This window comes from Phacochoerus africanus, chromosome 3 (genome assembly GCF_016906955.1).
Source record: "Phacochoerus africanus isolate WHEZ1 chromosome 3, ROS_Pafr_v1, whole genome shotgun sequence".
Classification (NCBI taxonomy): Eukaryota; Metazoa; Chordata; class Mammalia; order Artiodactyla; family Suidae; genus Phacochoerus; species Phacochoerus africanus.
This window is the reverse complement of record NC_062546.1, coordinates 135,002,941-135,029,675: the sequence shown is the minus strand read 5'-3', so window position 1 is coordinate 135,029,675 and position 26,735 is coordinate 135,002,941. Positions and strand designations below refer to the sequence as shown.

General features: G+C 35.4%; 1 protein-coding gene across 1 annotated transcript in view; it reads left to right on the top strand.

Annotated features, from left to right (window-relative positions):
* The first annotated feature begins 2,650 nt into the window (after window positions 1-2,650).
* Window positions 2,651-26,735, top strand: part of KCNH7 (potassium voltage-gated channel subfamily H member 7) — a 488,362-nt gene continuing 464,277 nt past the window's right edge. The window contains exons 1-2 of the mRNA XM_047770438.1: window positions 2,651-2,976; window positions 4,649-4,879. Coding sequence (XP_047626394.1) covers window positions 2,901-2,976; window positions 4,649-4,879 — 307 coding nt within the window. The 5' untranslated portion in view covers window positions 2,651-2,900. The remainder of the gene's footprint in view (window positions 2,977-4,648; window positions 4,880-26,735) is intronic.

The following is a 26,735-nucleotide window of genomic DNA, read 5'->3' as shown; positions in this document are numbered from 1 at the left end:
ATGTGTTTAATTATCCAGAACAAATGAACATAGACCACACTGAAGTCTGTAGAGAAAGAAAGAATGCTTTGGAGAGCAGAAAGTCACTTTTCCTCTTGAAGAAGACACTTTTCCACTCTTAAGGTAGAATTCAAGGATTTCCAGACTCAATAATCTCTGAAATTTTCTATCAGACTCAAAACTAGAGACCTAATACACTGTCGTCATCTGCATGCCATGCCAGTATATCTTGTTATGTGACAGATAAATATGTGTTTCAAACTGCATTTGGAAATGCACATTTCCCTTTAATGCAATATTCCTTCACTGAATTTACATGTGATTTGAAAGAAATTGCCTTGTGAACTTGCCATAACTTAATGTTGTGTTATTATGCCTTTATAATGAGCATGAAGCCTTCATTACAGAGCACACAATGTGTGGTTTGCTCATTTTTTTTTTTTTTCTGGAGTCTTTGGTGCATTTTGGGAGGAATGTGTTTGAGCAAAGATTTAGTGAATAAGCTAAGTAGAAAAAGAAAGTATTTTAGAAATTGGATGCAAATAGTGTTCTGTGTTTCTGTGGGCCTTCAATGAAGACAAGTAGTATATGTGAATATATCAGGGACACTTGCCTGAGTTTGCAGTTCTATTGTCTGTGGCTGGATGTAGCCAGAGCAGCTGCTAACGGCAGAGTCAGAGTCAGCACCATGGATAGCTCCACACGTTTAATACCTGGGAGAGGAACTCTTGACAAGCCCAGCTGCAGCTAGGGAACAGAAAGTCTATTTATACTGAAAAGGGGGAGAAAATAAAGCTGTACATTTGAGAAGCGTGCCTTTTTATATTCTGAGAGAGAGAACTTTACGGATTCAGGAAATCTCAAGCTACCATAAGAGCCTAAGAGTTGTCGTAGATTGCTTATTTTTAAGTAAAACTAATTAACCGGAAAATTCAACATTCCCAGGCATTGCCTCGGATTTCTGATTTATTTTTATTACTCTGATACGAAAGATTACAAATTGCTTAGGTTTCTTTTTTTTTTTCTTGGCTTGTGTTTTCTGGACTATAAAAGTTATGTTTATTTCCTCATTATTTATTGCAATCCACGTGATTCACCATCCTAATTTAACCCTCCTCAGCCTTCCACAGTTCCATCCTCATTTTTTTTTTTCACTTCAGATGTTGAGGTTGTATTTCAGAAAATATGAACTTGACTGACTCAAGGAACAGACAAAGCAGGCTAATGGGCTGCAAGAATGCCCCAAACTATCATGCAACTAGGTAATTTTGGTAGGTACCTTATCACCAGTAGATACAAGAGGTTTGTTGGTGTTCTGGTCCTGAGGTTGTAGTGGTGGCAGATTCCATTTAGAGAAAAGCTTGTGGCTGACTATTATATTAAAGGAGGAGGTAACATAAATGAAGAGGAAAGAAGCTAGAAAAACAACTTAGAAAACATCCTCTCCTGCAATGGCTGATTTCTTAAGTCTCTAGGAGACTATTTGGACAGAAGTGTGTACACCTTGAGATTCCTGTGTTGGCAGGCTCTGAGAAGCAAGAAAAGAGAGGACTCTATTCTCCCCCTTGAACCCTTTCCCATCCTACAGGAGATGATTTCTTAGAAATGGTAGAACAGAGCAGAATGGTGCACCTAGTGTATTCAGGAGATGAGTGGCATGGGAGGTTACACCAAGGCTGGTAACTCTTAGCCCCACCCACCTTTTGTTCCTACCCCCTCTTGCCCAGCCTCGCCCATTTCAAACTCTTTCCTTGTTTTGTACTAGTTGCTCCCACGGTCTTTGGCCTTCTAATCTTTCTAGCACCAGGATACCCAATCACTCCCAACCTTACAACTCCTCAGGGGTTCAAGCAGTGAAACTGGGCATGCTCAGCGGCAGCGCCAGCAGCCTCCAGTCTTTGGGAGGTGCGGCTCTGCGCGCGGAGCTGGGACAGGAGTGCCAATTCAGCTTGGGCTTCAGCGCCCCATCTCCACCGAGCCCAGGGATTCGAGCTGCGCCCTGAAGTGAAACCTGCACCCTTAAGTGGCTCCTCCTCAACCTTCAACCTCCTGAACACCACCAGAGCTTAGAAATAGTCTGTATCGAGGGACTGTTTTCCCACCTGTCTTTTCTTTGCAGCTGAGGGTGTTTTAGCTACTGCGGCGTGAGGAGCTCAGGAATGGGGCCCTGTGGCTGGTGGCCGTGGAGATCACCTTCCCAGAGTAGCTGTTTGTCACTGAGTTTTGGAGATTTCTTGGCTGGCTTCCGCTAAAGCACGCTTGAGTAATCCGAGCTGTGGCGGCGCCCAAGCTCCCGGGATAAAGGGAGGGAGTGTGTGTGTGTGTGTGTGTGTGTGTGTGTGTGTGTGTGTGTGTGTAGGGGGAGAGGGCGGGGATAGAAACGTCAACCACCCCCCACCCCCCAGCCTCCTTTCTCCCCTTCCTGCAAAGCCTCACAAGTCCTCTTTCCCCCCTTCAGCCATCCTCACATCTCTGGGCAACCGCCAGGTTAAGCCCATTTGCACTGGGAAATTGACGCTGTTTGGGAGAAGAGAAACAGATCGATTGCCCTTGTGACTCCCCGCCCCCCTCCCCACCCCCACCCCTCTGCTCCCTCCCTCCTTCCCTCCCCCGCCACCTCCCCTCACCCCGCCTCCTTCCCTCTCCCCACCCCCAAAACCCTCTCACCCGCGCGGCAACCCGGTGCGAGGCCCCCTCCGGAAGGTGAGGGGAATGGATTGGACTCCGGTGGGGAAAGCGGGTGTCTAGAAGTGGTGCTAATGGGAAGAGATTTCTGGTTTCAAAAGAGGATGCTCTGCCACAAAGAGCGGCTCGCGCGCTGGCCTGGGCTCTAGCCGAGGAGAGATCCCGGGAGAACTCCAGAGCTCGTGGGGAGCGCTCCTCTGAAGACCGGGATCAACATGCCTGTTCGCAGGGGGCATGTGGCACCACAAAACACATTTTTGGGGACCATCATACGGAAATTTGAAGGGCAAAGTAAGTTCATTTGTTCTCTTCTCTCTTCCTCGCTTTCTGCTTTGATAGTGCACTTGGCGTCCGCTGCTCCTGAGCTGAGGAGCCGGCAACTCAGGCTCTGTCAAGTTAAGAGGCTGTGAAATCTAGCCAGGAGGTTCGAATGACAGCCCGAGTGTTCTCCCTGTGATATTAATTTTGATTTACATTTTAGATTATGGTCTCCATCATAGGAGGCAATTTGATCCTCCTCTCCCCTGCTTCGTTATCTGCCTTAATGTCCTACTCTTCTACTATCTTAAAGGGAACGTACTAGTATAACATGGGTTTATATTTTGTGGCTGTTTTATTGTAGACTTTGTGAAAGTCAGGAGCAGGGCAGAGCATACTGTTGGAACAAGAGAATGTAAATGGTAGCAGCGATGTAAATGGCTATGCAAACTGTATGTTACCTTGGTTAAATTACAAGGCTGTGGTGTGATGGGGATGCTTGCTTGCTGCTAGTTTATAGAAGCTAAACTTTGCATTGAATCAATGCAAATATATCCCAGGCAGGATAATTTGGAAAAAGCAATATCTGACCTGCGTTGGTTGCCAAGGCAAACAGTTCATTATTTAAAAAAAAAAAAATTTTGTCCCTTTATTAACCCCTTAAACTTTCCATTAGAAATTTTAAAATGGAAGAGAAATAAGTAAATCCCACAAAGACTGAAAGCAGAGATATTTAATCTTCTCATGTGGACTAATGATAAAGAATACATTGTTGTTATATAAATATATTAATTTAAAGTCCTTTACTTGTTCATTTATATTTGACATTTCCTTAAAACTACATTAGCACACATTTATTTTTGCACATTGTGCAGTTATTTTGGCACTGCATTTAGTGACAGGAGAATAAAGTACCTTGTGTAAAAAAATGGTCTTGTATATCCTGCTTCATACTTTATTTGGAAATAGTAAGTAAAATCTGTGATCAAAATTAATAAGCCCTTTCTATTAAAATCTCTACTACTACACAAAAATGCAAGGTCTCCCAAAGTAAAAGTGAAAAGGTGTTAACATGACATTTACTATATGTGTGTGTAAATATTTTTGTCTTCTGGGTAATATACATTATGAAAAGGTGAACCTTTGCTTTATTGAACTGCTAATTAATGTGAAATAGTTTCATTACTAATTGTTTCAGGGCTTTTTTTTTTTTTTTAACATGATGTGTGTAGTATGTCTTTTAGAGAGAGAAAAGCCAAATCCAGAAATAATAACTACTTTAAGAAAGTTGTACTCCAAGGGCCAGGGTTGAAGTGAGGAACCTGAGAGCTACAGCATGCTTCACTGTTTTGGCTTTGAAAATATTTGCTTTACAATTAAATGACATTCTGGAAATATCAGTGGGCCAGCTGCTTGTCTGAGTGTGCATTAGGACCCTTGAGGGTTTTAGGGCTTGAGAACTAGACTATTTGGGAAATGATGTTCTCAAAATTTGAAGAAAATCTTCTTAATATTTATTGTTAAAACTACTTATGACCAATTAATTTTAAATTTAAGGGGTTTTTTTACTCTTAAAAGTCTGGGTAGTTAGCAATTTGGGAAGCACCTGCATTTCAGATCTCCTATTATGCAACAAATTGCTCCAGTGTTTATGAAAATCTTAAGGAAGCTTTTAAAAAGATGCATTACTATCTTCTTATTACAGATAAAAAATTTATCATTGCAAATGCCAGAGTGCAGAACTGTGCCATCATCTACTGCAACGATGGGTTCTGTGAGATGACTGGTTTCTCCAGGCCAGATGTCATGCAAAAGCCGTGCACCTGCGACTTTCTCCATGGGCCTGAGACTAAGAGGCATGATATTGCCCAAATTGCCCAGGCATTGCTGGGGTCAGAGGAGAGGAAAGTGGAGGTCACCTACTATCACAAAAATGGTAAAGTTTATCTATTTAGAATTCCTTTTTTTTTTTTTTGTTCCAGTGAAATGAAATCTTTGACAAGATTGAAAGTTCAGAGGTAGAGGAGCCCCAAGTATTCAGTTGAAGGTGTATGATTTGCTTATATTGTTGCAGGATTCAAGAAATGTGGATACTCTCATAAGTAGACTAGGAGGGACGATTTCCTCTTTGAGTAGGGTATTCAGTACTTTCAAAAGTCCAGTAACTTAATGTCACTGTGGACAGAATGCCACAAATCAGTCTTATAACCCTTCCCTTTCTAAGGAATAATTTAAAGGCCAGTAATTTGTTGGTTACATCGATATGCATTTGGTGGGAAAGAAATACAGAATTTTAGTTGCTTGAACTTGAAATATTTCACAAAGTCTTGTAGAAAAATGTATATCTGGAACTAAAACTGTTATATTTATAGCTATTTCTTAGCTCTTCAGCTTTGATAGGCAATGCTGTTTGTTTCTTTTGATCCTTTTTAAAATAAGATTAAGGATGATATATAGGAACTTTTAAATTTTTCTAGTAAACTTATGTATGTTCAAGTAATTAAAAATGTTCATGTAGTAAAGATTTGTCCTAAAATGAGAAATGGAGAAAAAATTATGATATGTATAATTATTAATATTCATTTTTATAGTTGCAGCAAAACTGGCATCTCAAACTTAAGGTCATACCTCAACTTCAAGGGCACTCCTCCTTCTTTCAGGCTTGCTGTGGGAGCATAAATATGTTAGACCTATAACAGTTCTCAAAGAAATATGCATTTAATGAACATGTGTTCATTAAATAATGTATGTATATGAACTCACATGTATTAATATTTAGATATACCCATTTTAAAGTGTGTATATTATCAAATGTGAACACAATGATATTTGACAATTTAGAGCTTAAAGATAAATCAGTTAAAAATGCATGTTGTTGGTAGTTTTGTAGATATCGCATTATCATTTTCTTCAATTCCATTGATAGAAATCAGTGAGGCACAAGGCTATATAGTCAGATATTTAGGTAACTCTTAAAATTTGTAAATGAGTAAATAACTGATGTGTTATAGCCTGTATCATATAATGACTCATCATTTGGTAAAATACAATCTAACAGGGAAAAGTTTTAGCTCTTCCTCCCATTTTCTTATAATTCAATATTTTGTGATAGAAAATATATAATTCTTAATTACTATATTTTTCTTAACATCAGTTTGAGTGGGTATGAATAACAAAGTATGACTGGAACAGTTTTGCATAAATTTGGATTATTCTGGAATGAAATCAGTTATAGCATTATCAATCAAAATAGAGATAGTTTTTAAAGTTCCTCTCATCTTCCCCCTACTTTTCAATCAATAGTGTTGGCATACTAGAAATAGCCTAATTCCTCTGTTGTCTTGAAAACATTTCTTGGCTCTCACTACTTGAATACATCTCATCTTTTGAGTGTGTGTGTCTGATACCAGTGGTTGGACTTTTGGAATAATTTGAATATTTATTTATCATGAGGTCCACACAATCTGTATGGTGGTTACCATAGATCATTTTGGTCCACATTTGGTCTTTATGTTTTCTGGGACATTTCAGAATTTTTTCAACTTATGGAATTTAAGTATGAAATGAATCTGGTCTATATGGCTCATCTAGGTACTAACTATACTTTTCAGACCATGTTTTCAGATAGTAAACAGTGTTATTTATAAAACTGCAAGTAAAATCATAATATTTTGAAACCTAGTTTAACTTGTACAATGTAATTGTGTGAAATGATCTCAGAGCACCTTAAAAAAGCAATTTAATATGGAATTTCAAACATGATGTACAAATTTTTACAGTGAAGATGATTGTGTATCAACTAGCATGTTTTCCTTCAGTGATTTGCATCTTATCGTTGGTCATATGCTATTACAGTCTTTGGTTATATGATTTTACAGTCCTTATTTTAGACAAGAAAGCTTTATTCAAAACTTGTTTAGGTATGTAAATATCAACCTTTGGTAATAATTTTGGTTCTTTTGGCTTCATTTTCACATGTAACTCAATCTATAAGGACCTGGGTATCTTTAAAGTCAGTGCTCCTATTTTGCTTTTATTGGTATGGGCAACAGGATGTGATAGATCAAGTTTTTAAATTTTTTTCAAAGAAAAATATTAATTTGAATGACCTTTGTAGATTAAGAAAACATAGACTTATTTGAATGTAATCAACTTGTGTTTTTGCTACCAGTAGATACCTTGAATAGACTCTTCAGAGGCTATTGGTTTTATTCAACTGGCAACTGCAAAATCAGTCATAGCCTGTGAAGTTCAAATGCTTTGAAAGTCTTGTCTCTTAGAGACCTGCCATCCATTTACATTATAAAAGCAGGAAGGGACCAGATCACTAACATTTTCACTTGTTCCTCCAAGTTTCCTTAATTCTTTTTTATTGAGGTCATTTACTTTTGAGAGCTTCTTAGTTTCTTAAGTATATACAGGAAATGCTTACTTTACTTATTTTTCATTTAGCATTTCACAGGAGTATAAATCATGAGGCAATAGGCACAATGAACAAATTAACATAGAGTTGAGATATTTTGTTTCCATTTTTCGTATTCACTCATGCTGGAGTAGTAAGAATCTGAGCATGGCATTATTTCTGAAAGCTTGTTTTCCAAAGTGGTCCAGAGCAGTTTAAACTTTTAATCTATACAATAAGTTTATATTGATGTGGTGTAAGGTGCACTGCATGATCACCATTGTGAAGCAGCACTTCTTACAATAGTCATTTATGTGATTTTACCAGGTACAAGTGGGCTTGCTGTTTACCAGAATATCAATTTTTAAGAACCTAGTTATTTGCAGTAGGAATATTTGACAGCCCTTCCCTTTGAGGATTCTATTTTACAGCTTAAGTCATTATTGCATAAATCATTCTTGGCAGCTGTGAAATATTGCTTGAGGTGATAAAGCTGTAAATCTTTTGACATAAAACTCTAATTATACAATACTATAATTACGCTGAGGCTTATATAAGGATGGGCATGTATTTTAATAACATACTACATGTACTTTAAAAGCACCTTTTTAGCAATAGTGATTGATAAATAAACACTCATGAAGTAATTGAGAATAAAAACACTTTGGTTATTAACTAGCTCATAGTTTGGAGTTGATGTTAATAGTAAGGTAACAGGAAAAAAAATTAGCTTGCCATCCTTTAAGTTATTGCTCATTTGGTTTGGAGTGGGTCATAGAAGAGAGCTAGCTAGTTGAAGTGCTAAACTGCTTCAGTCAGATCTAGATATGTGATTTTTACTTTATATTATCAAGTCACTTTAAACGTTTGGAAAAATCAAAGTAAATTTCTCCAAGAGAAATAAAGGTCTTAACTCAGTAGGAAAACCGAACTTAAAAGGCCTTATTTTTAGAGGTCAGAGTGTTTCTGTATTTCTGCCATTATGCTTTCAGACATAATGCAATGGCAGTTTTTTAAAACAAATCAGAAATGTCCCTATCTTTGTGTTGCTTTTAAAGAACTAAAGAGTGAGAAGGGGCTGGGAAAGTCCTTTCCTCATCCAGTCACAGACTAGATCCAAACAGGGTACCAATCATGCTGGGGCCGGTACAAAATTCCAGAGGTATCACTTGACTCAACTAAACTCACAACAGATTTTGGTTAGGTAGCATTGTGTCTATCATCTCTAAGAGTTATTCAAAAAGACCTTATAGAAAGCGCTGTGTTGTTAAGAGTAAAAGTGAGGATGCCTACTGAGTGTCACCTCTCTCTAAGATAATATTTTAGGCACTAGAGAAACAGTGAGGCGATACAAAGGAGAATTCAACCTGATCTCTGCATTTAGCATGTTTGTATGCTAGAGTGACTAATGTTCTTTTCTATCTTCTAAATCCCAAGATGTTTTCTTGAAATTATTTTAAAGAAAAAAGCCTATATAGACTATGAAATGGAAAAGCTTTTACATAAATGAAGAACAGAATTTAGGGTTAGTCACTACTCTTCCTCTGTTCTCCCACTCTTAAAATAAACTTGTCTATATGTATTTTCTATCACCTTTTGTCATTTATACATAGTACAAACTTACTAAAGAAGCAATGTAGTTTAGTTAAAATTTTAATATTTCCCAAATAAATTGTATATTAGCTTTATATAAATTATATGGCATGTAAATATTCAGCTCTCTTAATTCCTGAATTGTGTAGAAGAGATAAATATGGTAGTTTTTAGAGAAAAATAGAAATACATTTCATGTGTGTGTAATTCAAGCAATAAGAAAGCGTTTCAGGAAGCATCTTGCCAAGATTTTGTTTTGATGTTCATTTAAACTTTCAGTTTATACGTTTTCATGCTCCATCCAATGGTATACAGTAACAACGGCAACATAAAATACATTTTCTTTTACATACCTAAACTTTATAACATTTCATGGACTCTGGTTATTGCACAGAATTTTTGTTTGTTTGTTTGTTTGTTTTTCGCTTTTTAGGGCTGCACCTGGCATATGGAAGTTGCCAGGCTAGGGATTGAATCAGAGCTACAGCTGCCGGCCTATGCCACAGCCACAGCAATGCAGGATCTGGGCTGCTTCTGCGACCTACACCACAGTTCACAATAATGATGGATGCTTAACCATTGAGCGAGGGCAGGGATTGAAACTGCATCCTCATGGATCCTATTCAGAATGAGCCATGAACTGCGGAACCACGAATGGAGCTCCCGGTTATTGTACAGAATTTGGATTTGATCAATCGTATTTGTTGATAAAATAAGAAGTCTCAAGAAACACTCCTCCTCACAGTTTGATAACTTTGTTTCAGTATTGTTCCAAGTGAAAACAAAATGTCCTAAAACTGTGGGTGGGCTCTGTTCATCAGTGTCTTTTCACCTCTGACCAGCACACTATACCTTTAAGTACCTTTGGGATTAAAATGAAGTCATGTTGTCTGTCAGCTAGGGAACTAACTGCTCAGTTACTTCCTCACCCAAAGGGCTTGAGAACAGGGTCTGTTTAGGGCTATGAGCATAGTGGGAGGAGCCAACTTCTCTGACTTCTATTGGATTCCAGTGTTGTTTTGTTTTTATTTTTTTTGCTATGAATAGTCACTAAATCAAATACCAGTGGTCAGCGGCAGAGAGAGTCCTAGGATAATTGATTCACAGGGAAGAAGCTGTTGTTGGGGTATGAAATGTTAAGACATGAACATTCATCTGGCCATCTAATCTAGAAACCTCAGGGTCATTTTCTGGTTTTCCTTCTCTCTCCTCCCTAAATGCAATCGGTCACCAATTCCTTTCAATGTTTGCATATGAAATACCTCCCAAGACCAACCCCTGTTTCCATCACTGCCAAGTATGGCGTTGAAACCCTCTTTGCCCTTCTTCTGAACTATTGAGGACTGAGGTTTCCTTCCCTCTGCAATCCTTTCTCCACAATCCCATCAGATATTATTTCTAAAATAAAAATCATACCACTGATGACTTATCAGAGCCAAGCATCATTGCACAAGAATTTTGTGTGTTAAATAAGGAATACAACAATCGCATAAGATGTATACTCTTATTATTCTTATTTTATGAGAAGTACACTGCACCCCAGAGAGATGAGCTTGCTCAGTCACACGGAAGTGGTGATGTCCCAACCCTTTAAAACTGTATCCTATTTTCTGCTCCATGTACCTATGTCATACCTTCACTTAAAAACCTATTCTTTAAAGGTTCTTTGAATTCTTTAAAGCTCTCAGGATAAAGTTCTAGACTCTTTAGCATGATACTTGGTGCCCTTCAGCGTTGAATTCACTTGAGCTTTCAAGTAGGGTATATTTACAGGAGCTAGCTGGATTCCAGCTCTGACAGTAACTAGGTGAACTTGATCAAGGTTACTTTCTCCCCCACCCTCTTTTTGTTTGAAGGGCCCTGCTCTTGTCATATGGAACTTCTCAGGTCCCAGGCTAGGGATGGAATCAGAGCTGCAGCTGCTGGCTGGACCATGCCACAGCCACAACTACATGGGATCCAAGCCACATCTGTGACCTACACCACAGCTCACAGCAGCAATATCAGATCCTTAACCCACTGAGTAAGGCAAGAGATTGATTCCACATCCTCGTGAATACCACTTGGGTTCGTTACCACCCAGCCTCAATGGGAACTCCCAAGTTTACCTTTTTGATGCTTCGGTTTCTTTTTCTGCTATGTATTTAGAAAGTAACATCTACTTTGTTAGTATGATTGAATGTTTTATATAGAACAAAGGACATGGCATTATTTTTACTGTGGTTTCTTGCCCATAATATGTACTTGATAGATATCAATTACTTGAATATCTTTCCAACTCCATTTCTCTTATGAATCTTATGTTCCAATAATACTTGATTGCACAGTTTCTCAAAGAGTCCATGTACTTTTATGTCACTAAGACTTTGTTCACCCTTCAGAAGTCTTTATCTGTAATAAACACTGCAAAGTTTCTGTTATTGGATTGCCTTTCCCTCAGCGTCTCACCCTAAAGAAGCCATGATCATCCTTCCAAAGACAGATTAAAAGATGTCCTTTCTGGTGCCTCATTGCCTATTCCAGAACATCAGCATTCCCCTTTGTCTCTATAACCCTTGGTTCTTGACTCCATTGTAGCACCTATAGTATGTAACATGTCATTATATATCATTGTAGTTAATTTTGAGCTCAGGCAAAGAAAATACCAAGTCTTATTAATTTCTATGTCCAGGAAGTATGGAAGACTGCCCAGTATGACTTATGTGCTCAATTATTATTCCCACATAGAATGAAGAGAGGATGAGAAATGGAACCATAGAGTTGGGGAGACAAGAAACAGATTAAGAACAGGAGAGCTTGAGAAAAGATGTTATAGGGAATGTATGGTGTTTTGTTTTTTCATATTTTCTAGAGAATGCCTCTAAAATATTCTTAAAGAACAATTTTCATCTTAATTGTATTAATGCACATATTTCTTTGCTTAATAAGCTAAGGTATTAAATAATCTCCATAGCCTGTAAGTATGCAACTAGCTAGAAAAATGTTTAATACAGAGAAAAAACTAGGGAGTTCCCATTGTGGCTCAGCGGAAACGAATCTGACTGGATCTGACGAGTAACCACGAGGTTGCGGATTCCATCCCTGGCCTTGCTTAGTGAATTAAAGATCTGGCGTCGCTGTGAACTGTAGTGTAGGTGGCGGATGTGGCTCGGATTTGCTGTGGCAGTGGAGTAGGCCAGCAGCTACAACTCTGATTTGACCCCTAGCCTGGGAACCTCCATATGCCAAGGATACTGTCCTTAAAAAAAAGAAAGAAAGAAAGAACGAAAGAAAGAAAGAAAGAGAAAAAAAAAACTATTAACCAGGAATTATTAGCCAGTTACCCATGTCACTCACTCACTCCAAATCAAAATGATCCTCATTGTGGTCTCTAATAAACTCCATGTAATAGCCAAACACAGAATTCTCTCTTCTCTCTGATTGGAATTTGGTGCTGTGTTCAACACACTTACTGCACTGACTACACAAGTTACACAGTATGGGCATTTTATATCTCTTAGAACATCTTATCCATCAGCATTTTCTTGAGAATTCTTAATTGACAATGTAGCTTGATCTCCAGGGCCACTCAATAATGACAGTGTTAAATCTAAGATAATAAAGTAAGCTTATTGAAATAATACAAATAATAATTATTAATTATTATTGTCAAATGAATGTTTTTCTCTCTGTATTATGCTTTCTACATTTAGCAAAATTATACAACTACCAAGAAGCCATAGAATCAGGCAGCAGTAAGACATTAATCACCATAGTGAGGAAATTTGTCCTATTACTGAACAATTAGGAAGGTCAAATTGGCACTTGTCACAGATGGGTTACAAGAAAACTGAGTACCAGGCTCCTCTCACCACGACTGAACATTTCCTATCTTCTTCTTGCTTTTTTAATTTATAGGAAATACCTGATTAGGAAAATCAAAGTACTCTTTCTGTGGACATCTTAAATTGCAGCTGAGGCAATCCCCGCACCCTTTCCTCACTTGAAGTAGATCTGAGTGTGCACAAACTCTCCTTTTTTTGTGGTTTCCACTGTTTTGTGGAATGTCTCACACTATTTCACTCTGAAATGGGTAAAATAGCCTTGGCTGGTGCTTGGTGGGTAAAAATTGGGAAGAAATAAGAGAGGACTGGGGTGCATTTTGGTCCTTAGTCCACTTGGCTTGTAAAATAACTTCAAACTGGACTGCACTGGTGGGCCTGGCAAGGCTGCCTGAGCCACCTTGCTTTTGTTTACCTGCTTTTTTCCTCTGTGATGCCTAATCTGAAGATGTTGTTATGGCAGGTGGAATATCACCATTGCTGGTTTTATTGTTTCCTTTTCATGTTTTTTTCCTTCTTTCCTGAGGATCATTAGGAGTGTTTCTATTTGTCATTCTTTGTTTTGAAAGGAAAACTTTTTGCATGTTGTCTGAAGTATGGTTTTGAGAAACGTATAAGTGCATGGGTTCAAGGCTGTGTCTTCTCATAATACCTCTATGCTCAAACTACCCTTCTTAATTCTATTCTGTGAAATCTGTATTAATGACCCAAGATGATGTGTGTGATGACAAAAATTAAAGTGTAAAATTGGTGGTGGTTTCATAATCAATTTCTCAAAGATCAAGAATGAAATCTAGGAAAAACTAAAGTATTCATATAAAAAAACTTATTTGTGTTAGAAAAAAATTACATACAAATCACAGTCCAAAAATTTTTGTAATATACCAATTAAGATTGCATTGATTCAGTAAAATCAATGGTAGAGCTATACAACATTGTACATTGTTTGAATAATTTTTAATCAGGCTCCCATTTACCTCTCTTAGCTAAATTAGTTAAAATTTATTCTGATTTTGCTAAAAAAATCCTGTGTACACCATCCATTTTCTTTAATAGTGTTAATTAGTTGGTGCTTAGCCATACATTTATTTAGGTCTTCTTTTTTTTTTTTTTTTTTTGGCTGTACCCACAGCATGTCAAAGTTCCCAGGGGCCAGGGACTGAACCCATTCCACAGCAGCAACCCAAGCTGCTGTGGTGACAATGCCAGATATTTCACGTTCTGTACCACAAGAGAACTCCTATTTAGGTCTTTTATACACATGGATATACACCCTGGGTTTTAATTCCCCTGGTTGTAGTTCTTGGACCATAGTCCTCTACTCAATGTAGATCTTCTCCCAAAGGATTAAAGTTAATTGAGTTCCAGTTCTGTTACTGGCTCTTTATATAGGTTACTTTATTTGATTTTCATGACAGCTTTGGGAGTAGATGTTATCCCATTTCACAGATTAAAGTGAAGTTCAGAGTAATACACTGATGATCACAGGGCAAAGTGGAGAGGAGGTTTAAAATCTAGATTTGTCTGTGCCTGCAAACTTTGTTGCCTCAAAATGATGCACTTTTTAAACCTTACCCTATCACGTCCTGTATGTCCTAATTCTAGTTATTAATCATAGATTCTTATTAATTGTATGAAGTGTGAATCTGATTAATTTGCTCCGAAAGGTGAATGAAGCAAGCTTTATCCTAGGTATTTTGTATTTAAAACAGGGCTGTATCATTCAGAATGAATCTCTATCTGGTGGGATATTTGATTTCAATAGAGTGTATATGCCTTAATCTTTGCATTATTATTAATGGCAATCTTTTCTCTTAAAACTGTCTCTGTTTTGGACTGTCAGCCTAGGTTTAGGGGACACTTTTACTTAAGGGCCCCTTGGTTACTGTTTTTCTAATCCTTATCCAGGAAGTCCAGGAGAAAACGCATATGGTAGTGTGGTTCAGGATTAGATGCTCTCTTTTGCATCTTATTAAGCATTTTGTGTGATGCTATCCTCACTTCTTCCCACAAAAAGTTGTATCTCCTGGCAAAATTATGTGATTTGACAAAATCCACCACTAGTATTTAAAAAGGAAATCATAAATTGACTGGTATGGAGAGAGTCTTTGGTTTATTTAAAACATCTTCAACTTTCCTCATCTTTTGTCAAATGTCAGATTCCATCTGTAATACACACCGTACTAACTTGTGCCTCTCATATCCTCTCAGAGACTACCACTCTCTCCTTTGCACAATCTCAAATTTATCAGGCAACCTTGTCCATAGTTTCTAACATTTCCCCCTCCCCCTTGTCTCTACAAGAACACTTATGAAATTATCTTGTAATAATTTGTTTCTGTGTCTGTCTCTTCCACTCAGAGTTAAAGTTTCTGAAGAGACTTCCTTATTTTAAAAATGTGGAAATGGAAGGAGAGCAAAAGATAAATTGAAAAGAAACCAGGAATATACCTGTTCACTGACGAAAACATCAGGTAGCACATTCTAGAGGAATAGCACTCATTCAACATCCTGTGCCTAAATAGGAAAGTTGTAAAAATTAACAACTTATGTGGTTTATTAATTGAGTAACATAACTTGTTGCCATATGGTTATATCTTATGAACCAATTTGTTCTAATACTTAATAACCTGTAGATTTCTCTAAAAAGACGTGAGAGCTAATAATCATTCTTCTTCAGTTCTCCTGAGAAGACAGAGGTGAACGGTTAGGCCAGTTCAGATAGATCCTTCATGCCTACATAGTCAGCTAATTCTGATGGGGCAACCACAGGCCAAAAAAGGGAGAATATGTCTACATGATATTTAATAATATATGCAAGTTTGCAAGCCATCCTAACCCTCCCTGGATCTCCCTAGTTGAATATATATGATAAAAATGCTTGTAAAAGCTTGCAATTATTCTGATGTCTTTTTCTCTTTTCTCCACACATGAAAATATGTGTCTTCAAACACATTTCATTCTTTTGCCTCAACTCTGAGTCATGGATTCAGACTGTAAGGCCTGTGTGGTATCAGCAGACACTTCATCAGTCACATCCTGATACAGGGATTTCACCACCTCAACAAGGACTTCATGTCTCTACTGTTTCCCAAAGTGATTTAACTCCACTGTGAAAAAGTTAGAAAAGGAGAAAAAAAAAGACCTATAATCTTGACCCTAAAAGAAAGCCACTGTTTAAATGATGGCATGTATTCTGTCTATAAATTTTCTACAAAAATACACACGTACACATACGCTCACACATGCACACAAATGTTTTTTTTAATATGATCAGGATAGCATCATATATATATGAAACTCTAGCCTGTTTTCCTCAATGAAAAATTTATCCTGAACATGTGTATGTTTTAATGATTTTTTAATATTCATTACATGGCTAGTCCATAAATTATTTAAGTATTGCATTGAAGGAAATAACATATTACCAACAATACCATCTTCTTGAACCCTACTATTTCCAACTCTTCACAGCTGTAAAAAGATACAGATTTTTTCCTTAGTATATACTCCTAGAAGTATAATTGCTGGTAAGATTGTATATCTTAAAAACCTTTGGTACCTCTTGTCAAATTATTGTCTACTTAATTGCACATTTCCTGTGTATAATAGAACTTTTTATTCATTTTAATTTTTGTTGACCTATAAAAATAGTGTCTTATTGTCTGATCACTGAAAAATCTTTATTGAAAAACATGTACATTGAGTTCCCTGATGGCATAGTGGTTAGGATCTGGCATTGTCACCACTAGTGTGGTGTGGGTTCTGTCTCTGGCCTGGTAACTTCCCACATGCTGGGGGTGTAACCAAAAAGCAAAATAAATAAATAAATAAATAAATAAGCCAATAAAAGAACAAATGAACAAAAACATGCTCAAAGTATTTATTTAGAGAAATCAGTGCTCAATATTACCAAACCTTTGGATCTGTGGAACTGTCCTGTTTAGACGCCCCTTCTCACACCAGGGTCCCTCTTCCAAAAACTGCTTTTCATATTCACACTTTCATTTGAGCGGATTTCCTGGCAGCTTTCCAAGCCTCAGATTCAGAACCTAGTATCAATTATTGACTACTTAGCAGTGTTCCTAGAATTTTTTTCTCCCTTTAATTTAGAATGAGTTGTTTTAAATTATTTTCAATATTGCTTATTATCTGCGTAAACTATGATGAAAATCTTGATTAGGGAAAAATTCATATTCAATAGTTTGCTTTTGAATATGTATACACATACATAAATGTATTTAAATTTTTATGGTTCTGCCTAATTCCAAATTGATAGGCATGAAAGTTAATAAACTTGTGATAAATAAACATTCAGCTAGGATATAAATGCATTCAACAGAAACAAAATGCATTTATAACCATAAATGGTATCAATTATTCAAAATTACACAATAAGTGAGGAAATATGTAAGCAACAGAAACAACATAGTATTAGATAAACTGTTAACTTTATCCCAATATAATATTACTGAAATGACTGCAGAGAAAGATCATTCTCTTCCTAGGCTGCCTTAATCAAGACATGCAGAGCCCAGGTAATCTGATCTTTCTAGCTGTGACTCAATTCTCAGGTCTTCCTTCCAGGTGTTCTTTATAATGAATGTCACTTAACCAAGACTCAGTAGGATTTATGGATTCCCAAACTGCTCTTCTCAAAATTTGCTCCCCCAGTGAAGGACTACATAAAATCCACTAATGATTTTATGGGGGCCACAAAATGATCCTATTGCCCTGTTTCCCGGCTTCAATTCAATTCTCACTCTAAAATTGCAGGACTTGTTTCTTAGCACAGTTCATGTTTCTAGAGTGGGCAGGTATCCTACTGAAATTTCATACCCACCAACATTCATTATTTTAAATATATTCACAACAATGTGAGCATAGTGTGAGTTAGTTATTATACAACATTTGTTTTAATTATTGGCTCCTTTGAGGGGGCCAGTAACTTCAATAATTAATTTCCCTCTGGAGCATAATTAATTTAAAAGAGTTCTATCAGTACTTTTTGTTATTAATCTAAATTTTTGGAAATGTGAGGGATACTGATTATGTTTTCTAGATTTTTACCAAGTAAGAGTTTTATAATATTCTTGATTTTCCTTCAGTAATAGAAAATAAAGCTAAATGTTCAGTTGAAGTACAGCTCAGCTATAGAAATGAAAATTAATCTTAAGTGTAAATGAATAGGCAAGAGTAATTTGATAAATACTTCCTATATGGCATTTAAAAAATCACTGGTAACACTTAAAAATTTTTTTTCGAAAGAGAGGGCTTAGAGATTTCAGTTAGAATATCTGAGAACATAGCATTAAAATATAAAAAATGAAGATGAAACATACCTTTTAATTATTTTAGCTGAATGTTGGAATACCTAGATAAAAACTAGAAATTCCAGGCATTTTATTGCCAATCCAGCAGAACTAATATGTGTGGATTTCAATTAAAGATTCCAAGAAACATGCACAAAAAAAACAGAAAATGTTGTCTGAAGTAATGACATTATAACATAACCGGGCAAGGCCTCCTTGCAATCGATTCCATTGTTCCAGAATTGGAATAATCACCTCCTCCCTATCCCCACACCTAGTTTAAGCATAGCTTAAGTGAAAACTCAGATCCTGGATTTTTTTCTTTTTGGTGATTTTAGTTTATTTATATTTATGTACACTGGTATCTTGATGATGAGTTTGAAGACTGGGCTTGCTAAATTATCTATGACAATTTATATTTATTCTATAACTATGTAACTGGGATGAATTAAGTAGCAGAGTATGTTACAGGCACTTTAAATGATAGTAATAATAACTGTCATTTATCAGGCACTTACAATGTGCCAGTACTATTCTGAAATTTTTTCCCAATCCTCATAATATCTTATTAAGTAGGTGTTTGATTATTCCTATTTTACAGATTGAAAAGATGAAGTCAGTAAGCTTTCCCAAGGCTACCCAAGTAGCATGTAACAAAGCTGTGATTTAAGTGTATGTAGCTTGTGTTCTTTCAGAGCCCATCCTCCCAGAACTCTCCTGTACCACCTCAAGCCACTCCTGCCCATTCAGGTTCTTTAAGACACATAGTGCATACATATTTGACATAGAACCAGTTCCATCTTGATGGAAAAATGTAAATTATTTCTAGGTTTTAGACATTTAAATGTTTTAAATTTGGAGGCCCCTGATCTTTCAAATCTTCTGGTGTTTTAGAAATAAGTTAAATTCATCTCTGTTTCTCCAGTGCCTAACGCAGTGCCTTGCCCAAAGTAGCTGCTCAACAAATAATTTAAATTAATTAATTAATTAATTAAACATGAGGCAGCCTCTCTTCACCGTTTGATCTGTCACTACTTCAATAATATGGAAGTTGCCACTTGCCTATTTAAAGGGATGATAAAGAAGGAACACAGCATAGTGGCTAACGTCATGGGCTCTTTAGTTAGGTGCCTGGGTCTCAATCTTGAATATTCATCTTGTGATCTAGTTATCTAACTGCCCTGACCTCAGCTTCATCATCAGTGAAATGGGGCTCTGATAATAGTAAGGGCCTACTTACAGGGATTTATGAGGACTAAATGTGCCTATTTTTATAAAAGCTCTTACTTACAAAATCTTCTGATACCTAGTAAGTGAAATGTAAGTGTAAACAAATAAAACAATATGAACATTTTAAAAAATGTGAAAAGAGATTGGGTTAAAAATACAAATGAAGTTGCTAGGCTCATGAGTGTTATGCTGGAAAGGAAATTTGGAGCCACATGTATGACTAAGTAAAAAATGTGAATTGAATTTTGACGTCAGTAGGTTGAAGAAAAATATTGGCAGTATTTCTTGAAAATTTAAAACATGAACTTCTGGGGACTTTATTTTGGTGATTATGGCCTCAATCAAATTCTGTATAATTTAATTTATTTTTAGACCTATTTTTAAATGCTGAAATTCATTTTGTTTTAGGTATGATTGCCCTGAAAATGTCAGCAGTCTGAGTAACTTAGGCTTTTACAATTTTTTTCTGAACAGCTATCTTTCAGCTACATTGTACCAATTCCAGAATGGTATTCCAGAAACCAGTGTATTTTGAAAGTAATAGCTCCTCAAGTCACTGTCAGGATTTAGTGGGAATCAATTTAGCTCTTATTTAAAGCAAAGCTGTGGAATTAATTTGAAGAAAATATATAGATATAACATAGGCACTATAGCTAAGGTGACTATATAATTTATAACACAAAGCAGGATTCTTTTTAAGGTAAAAGGGAAATTTATGAATAACTATGTCAGGAGAAGAGGAAAAAATCCAGGACTGTTCAGACAAATTGAATGTATGAATATTCTAAATACAACTATACCCTGGCACTGTGTATCAGGGTTTTCAAAGTGTAATCTATTCTATAGTATAGATTTTTCACAAATAATTCTAGGCTCCTGAAACTGAAGAGTTTAAAATTGTAGCCACTCATTCTTATGATGCCTAAAATTCTTACTGTGTAGACAAAGGTGCAGTATCCTACAATCTGGAGAAATGAGTCAGAATTTCTCTAAAGAATGTATTGCACCTGGTGACCTCTTCGAAATAAGACTGCAAATGAATCTCTCCACAAATACCATGTTGAAGGTTCTTGGAAAAGGAATTAACTTTAACCACTTTGTGAGCCATGGTGAGTCATGACAGCAGAATGGACCAAAGGTAAAGATTGAGTTTATAGGATATCTTTGACATTCAAACATCTTATAAAAGGTCTTTATCCTTTTTTTTTTTTTTTTTGCCTTTTCTAGGGCCATTCCCATGGCATATGGAGGTTCCCAGGCTAGGGGTCGAATCAGAGCTGTAGCTGCCAGCCTACGCCAGAGCCACAGCAACGCAGGATCCAAGCCACACCTGTGACCTACACCACAGCTTGCAGCAATGCCGGATCTTTAACCCACTGAGCAAGGCCAGTGATCGAACCCACAACCTCATGGTTCCTAGTCAGATTCATTTCCACTAGCCACGATGGGAACTCCAAAAGGTCTTTATCTTTGAGTCTGTTAGGGCATGTGTGTGCACAGGGTGTGTGCATAGCAATCTTTTTCCCACCTTTTCTGTTCAGCTTTAGTCATATGTTTATTTGTAATCCTGTGATAAAATTAGCCTTGTTTTGTGTGTAAAATTAATTGTTTAAAGGATGTGTATTAAGTAGGAAGCACAACTCCAGAAAAGTTGGGAGAGACAGCATTAAGCTGAAAGTTATCCACATTGTAATAAAAACAATTAAAATTAATTAGTTTATTAATTCATACTTTCAATACAAAGTGAACTTACCAGTTCTCATGAATTGAAATGAAAATCGATCCCTTCAAATTTAAGAAAAACAGTGCAGTTATCAGAAAACCAGAATTAAAGACTTTTTTTTCAAAGGAAAGTTAAATGAAAGCAGTACAGCTGGTATTCTCATATTGTTTGTATTTTTCCAGATTCAGTACAAACATTAAGGAAATCATCTTTGTGAAAATTGAGTTTGTAAACAAATTGAGCTTTTGTGTTACTACAATGAAAAAAGGGAAAAGAAGCCTAAGAATAACAGTAATCATAAAAATCATCTTTCCCTTCTATTCCTTTTAAATTAGTCCTGGTTGTTGAGATCATTGCCATGATGAAACACTACCAGAAGGGACTGGGCAAAATATGAAAGCATGAGAAATTACACCATCCACACTTACCTCTTTTTTAAAAATTTCTGATGTCCCATTCAGTTTATAATACTAAATGAAAGTTCATGGAATAAAGAAATACCTGAATAAATACACTGAAGAACTCATGTGATATGTGGAAATGAAAGTTGTCTTATTTTTTGCGGCATTTTCACTGAAAATGTATCTTTCATCCTTTTACTGAAATGGATGGAAAAAATGCATAGGATCTCAATCAGAATTTTGTCAATTTGGCCTTAAAGAGAAGTTAGCTATAGAAAAGAGCAGTGTATTCTTTTCTTGGTTAAGAAGCAATTTCTTCTAGTCCCTTACCCTGGAAAACATTGTCCTGCCTCCAAGCAAAGAATAATGGGTTAGATGGGGTAGAAATCTTTGGCATCTCAAAAGTATAAAATTTACTGCTATCTTACAAGTACAACCAAATTAGCATTATTCTTGCAAATTTATGGGAAAGATTGATTGATATGCCTAAGTCTGCTATTATCACTTCAGTTACAGCTTTATTTTGGAAAATATTAAGACCTACAGAAGAGTTGCAAATGTATTACAGTAAATTCTCACATTACCTTGACATAGATCACCTATTTTATAAGTTGCCACATTTGTTTTATCTCTGTCTACATTTTCTGTATAACATATATACACATTCTTATTTTATGTCTATTAACTTATTTTGCTAAGCTATTTGTAAATTATTTGCACCCTTCATCCTTAAGTACTTCAGTGTTTTATTCTTTACGCACAAGAAGTCATTTATGTAGCTACAGCTTAACTATCAAACTCAGAAAAATTTGCATTGATACAGTACTGTTTTCTAACACATCCTATCTTTAAATTTTTCTAGTTGTTGCAATACTGTCCTTTATCTAATTAGTTTTTAACAAACCAGAATATAAATGAGTATCATAAACAAGAATCATATTAATCTGAATCGCTTCCTCCGCCTTTCTTGTCTTTCATGACCTTGATATTCTTTAAAGGTACAAGCTCACTGTTTTGTAGAATGTTCATTTTGTGTTTTTTTGAAGAATCCTCGTAATTTGATTCAAATTATGGATTTTCGTCATATAAGTAAGTTATATTGTATCCTTTTTCAGAGCAGTCAGAAACACCTGATTCATTTTGTCCTATTATTGGTGATGCTAACTTTGATCAGTTGTCTTGCCACTTTTTCACATGGTTTGACCAATAATTGGAAAATAAAATTTAAAAATGCCTAAAATAAGCATCAGTAAAATAAATTTCACAGAAACCTGAAGACATCTATAGAAAAATAATCACAAATATTATTATGGAGCAAATAAGTAAATGGAGACATGGGCCATGTTCAGGAATTGGAAATCTCAATATTGTAAAGATATGCAGTCTTCCCAAGTTGATCTGCAATCCTAACCAAAATTATAGCAGATTTTTGATTATAAAGTAGTAAGCTGATTCAGAAATTTATATGAAAATGCAAAGGATAGAGAATACCTAAAAATATACAGAAAATAAGAACAAAGTTGGAGAACTCTAACCACCTGATTTTAAGAATTACTACAACGCTATAGTAATCATGACAATGGAGTATCAGCATATGTATAGAAAAATAGATCAGTGGAACAGAGTAGTTCATAAATAGATCATTACATATATAGTCAATTGATTTTTTATGAAGGCACCAGGGTAATTCAGTTGGGGAAAGGTGAGTCTTTTCAACACATGAGCTAAATTAACTGAAAAAATATATAGGAATAAATGGACCCTGACTCTTAAATTATACTGCACACAATTTGAGATGATTTATCGACCTAAACGTAAAAGTTAAAATTATAAATTTTCTAGAAATAACCCCTTCACTCAAATCTTTGTAATTTGCAGTGGGCAAAGATTTCTAAGAAAGTATACAAAAGGCACAATCCATAAGAATAAAAAATGATGAACTGTACACCATCAAATTCAAAACTTACATAGTACTTCAAAAATTCCATGTTCATTAAGAATATGAAAATTAACACAGACTTGCAGAAAATATCATCAGTGTATGTATTTGATTAAGACATTATATTCCATATGTGTGTGGATATAAAATATAAAAAATATATTATGTGGCTGCAAATCAGTAATAAAAAAGATAAATGACCCAAATAAAAAGGATGAGCAAAATGTATACATATTTCACAAAAGAATGATATACAGTGCCAATAAGCACATGAAAAGGGAAATATAATTTAAAACCAAAGATACTATTTAACACCCATCAGAACAGATAAAAATTAAAAGACTGACAACATTAAATGTTGGCGAGGATGTGGATTAACTGAGACTATCATCCATTGCCAGCAGGATTACAAAGGAGTATAAACACTGAAGAACTGTTTAATATTTCATTATAAAATTAAACATGCATCTACTTTATGATCCAGCAATTCCTCTTCTAGGTCTTTATCCAAGAGGAATGGAAATACATGTCGAAAATGATTTGCATAAATTGTTTACACCAGCTTTATTTATAATAGCCCTCATCTGGAAACAACCTGAATGTTTTCATCAACAGGCAAATAGCTAAATAAATTGTGATAGTAGCTACTGATGGTACACCAGACAGCAATGAATAGGAACAAACTCTTATATGAAAAAAAAATGCAAGTGGTTCTCAAAAACATGTTGGGGAAAAAAGCCATAAATAAAAGAATAAATACTGAGAAATTCCATTTATGTAAACTTCAAGATTAGGAAAATCAACTAATCTATGATGATAGAAGTTAAAACATGTTACCTATAAAGTGGGGGGAGTAGGAATTGACCAGGAGGGGGAACATGGAAGTTTCGGAGTGATGGACGTATTCTCTATCTTGATTGGAGTATTGATTATATAAGTCTCTATTTTGGTCCAACCTCAACAAATTATATACCTCAGTTTGCATTTCACTGTACATAAATTTTACCTTAATTCAATAAAGTCACAATTTACTTTCAGAGTCAGAATATTTGTTCTGTAACCAGACAATTTTTACCCAGACTTCAGGAAGACCTAAGTAAATGTATTAAAGTAAATATATTCTTTAAATTCTGGGCATATATTTTCACATATAGGGGAATTAGCATTATATTTAATATTCACTGGTTGGATTTTCATTATAACAATGCAAAAGCACAGTCCATAACTCATTTTTTGTCTTTTTTTCAAAGTTGAAAGATATTGAATAACCAATCAGGATTTATTTTCATGATTTAGGAAAAAGGGTTATGTGTTTGATTAGCAATTAATTTTGTTTATTTTCTCAGATTTTAGCAATGAAGGAACTAAATCTGCTGTTTATTATATGTTGGCCTATTTTTATCTACTTTCACCCCTTATAAAATTGATAATGTATAATTTAAATTCAATATTTCATCTTTTTAAAACTGTATTTGATTGCGTTTAATTCTTTCTTCCATTAGTGAGTGGTATCTCAGTTTCATTTAAGAGTATTAATTATTTTTAAGTGACAAGTGGATCTTCAGTTATCTGAGAGCACTTCAGGGGAGGGTGCCCTCTATTGATTTCTGCTTGTAGTTTCCAAGATTACATTATGGGAAAGGGCAGAAATGACCATTTTTAATGAGAGTCATTATATTTTCCTTAGATGCTAATTCAAAGAGTTCTACCAAAAAAAAAAAAAAAAGGGCAGTGAAGAAAGGAAACAAGAGTGGTATAAAGGGTTTCTTTGGTAGGGTGGATTTCTAAGTAGGATGTTTTTGCATTTTTAAAAGTTTTATTGAGGTATAGTTGTTTTACAGTGTTGTGATAATTTCTGCTTTACAACAGTGATTCAGTTACATATGTACATACATTCTCTTTCAGATTCTTTTCCCTCATAGATTATCACAGAATATTGGGTAGAGTTCTCTGTGCTATAGAGCAGATTCTCATTGGCCAATCATTCCACATACCTCAGTGTGCATATGCCAGTCCAAACCCCAGTTCATCATTCCTCCTCCCAACTATCACTTTTGATAACCATAAATTTGTTTTCAAAGTCTGTGAGTTTGTTTCTGTTCTGCAAATAAGTTCATATGTATCCTTCTTTTAAGATTCCACCTATATGTGATATCATATGATCTTTGCCTTTCACTGTCTGACTAACTTCAATCAGTATGATGATTTCTAGGTCCATCCATGTTGCTGCAAATAGCAATACTTCATTCTATTTTATGGCTGAATAATATTTCATTGTATGTATGTACCACATTTTCTTTATCCATTCCTCTATCAATGGATATTTAGGTTGCTTCCATGCCTTGGCTATTATAAATAGTGCTTTTATTTACAATATTTATTTATTTTTTATTTAGGATGCATATATATCTTTTTGAATTATGATTTTCTTTGGATAGATGTCCAGGAGTGGGATTGATGGATCATGTGGTAGTTTTTGCATAAAATTTATGAGAAAATTGTTTAATTCAAAGGATATATACATGCTACTCATATAGTCAGATGCATTTTTCTTCTTCATCAGAATACTGAAATCTAGAATGATAGAGTGATCCTCGAAAGTTGAAAGAAAGCATGTTTAAATGTATAGGTATGTTGGGGTTAATTTGGCAGCCCCAAAGATGATATTTATAGAATTTATAAATATGTCTTAAATAAAAATTTTATTTGTTCTACTGGAGATAGACCTGTTAGAGATGCAAACCTAACATTTTATTGACTTTGACATTGACGTGAAGGGCAACCAGTTTTCCTCATTGGCCATCCCTCAGTTGCACTTTGCTTTCCAATGTGCAGAAGCCATCAGGACATTCTGACTCAAATTTTGTATTTCCCATTTTCTTTTAGTCTTGTTTATGTTTAATATATCTTAAAATCAATTCAAAACTACACCTTAAACCTAGTGCACATATAATTGCATTGTTTCACAAGATTTTTCTAATGACAGTATATTTTCTTACATTCGTCATAAGGGAAGTTGAACTATATCCTGTTTTTTGTTTTTGTTTTTTTAATCATGTGATAGGCCACTAAAGAGAATTGAATACATATTTATATCTTTATTGGAAAAATCATACATCTCAATTTTTACTTACTCATCTGGTTACTACTCTTGGTTTGCCATATTTAAAACTTCACTGTTTAAACAGAGGCTTCATTTTGATATGATTCCTCTAATTATAAACTGAAATAGCCACGTTTAGAATAAGTAAGGAGATGAGATATAAATTCTCCTTTAATTGTAGTAAACACTAAATTAGTATATATGGTCTTTAAACTTGAATTATTTGGGGACATTACTTTCTGTGAAAATGGGATTTTTAGAGTGTAAA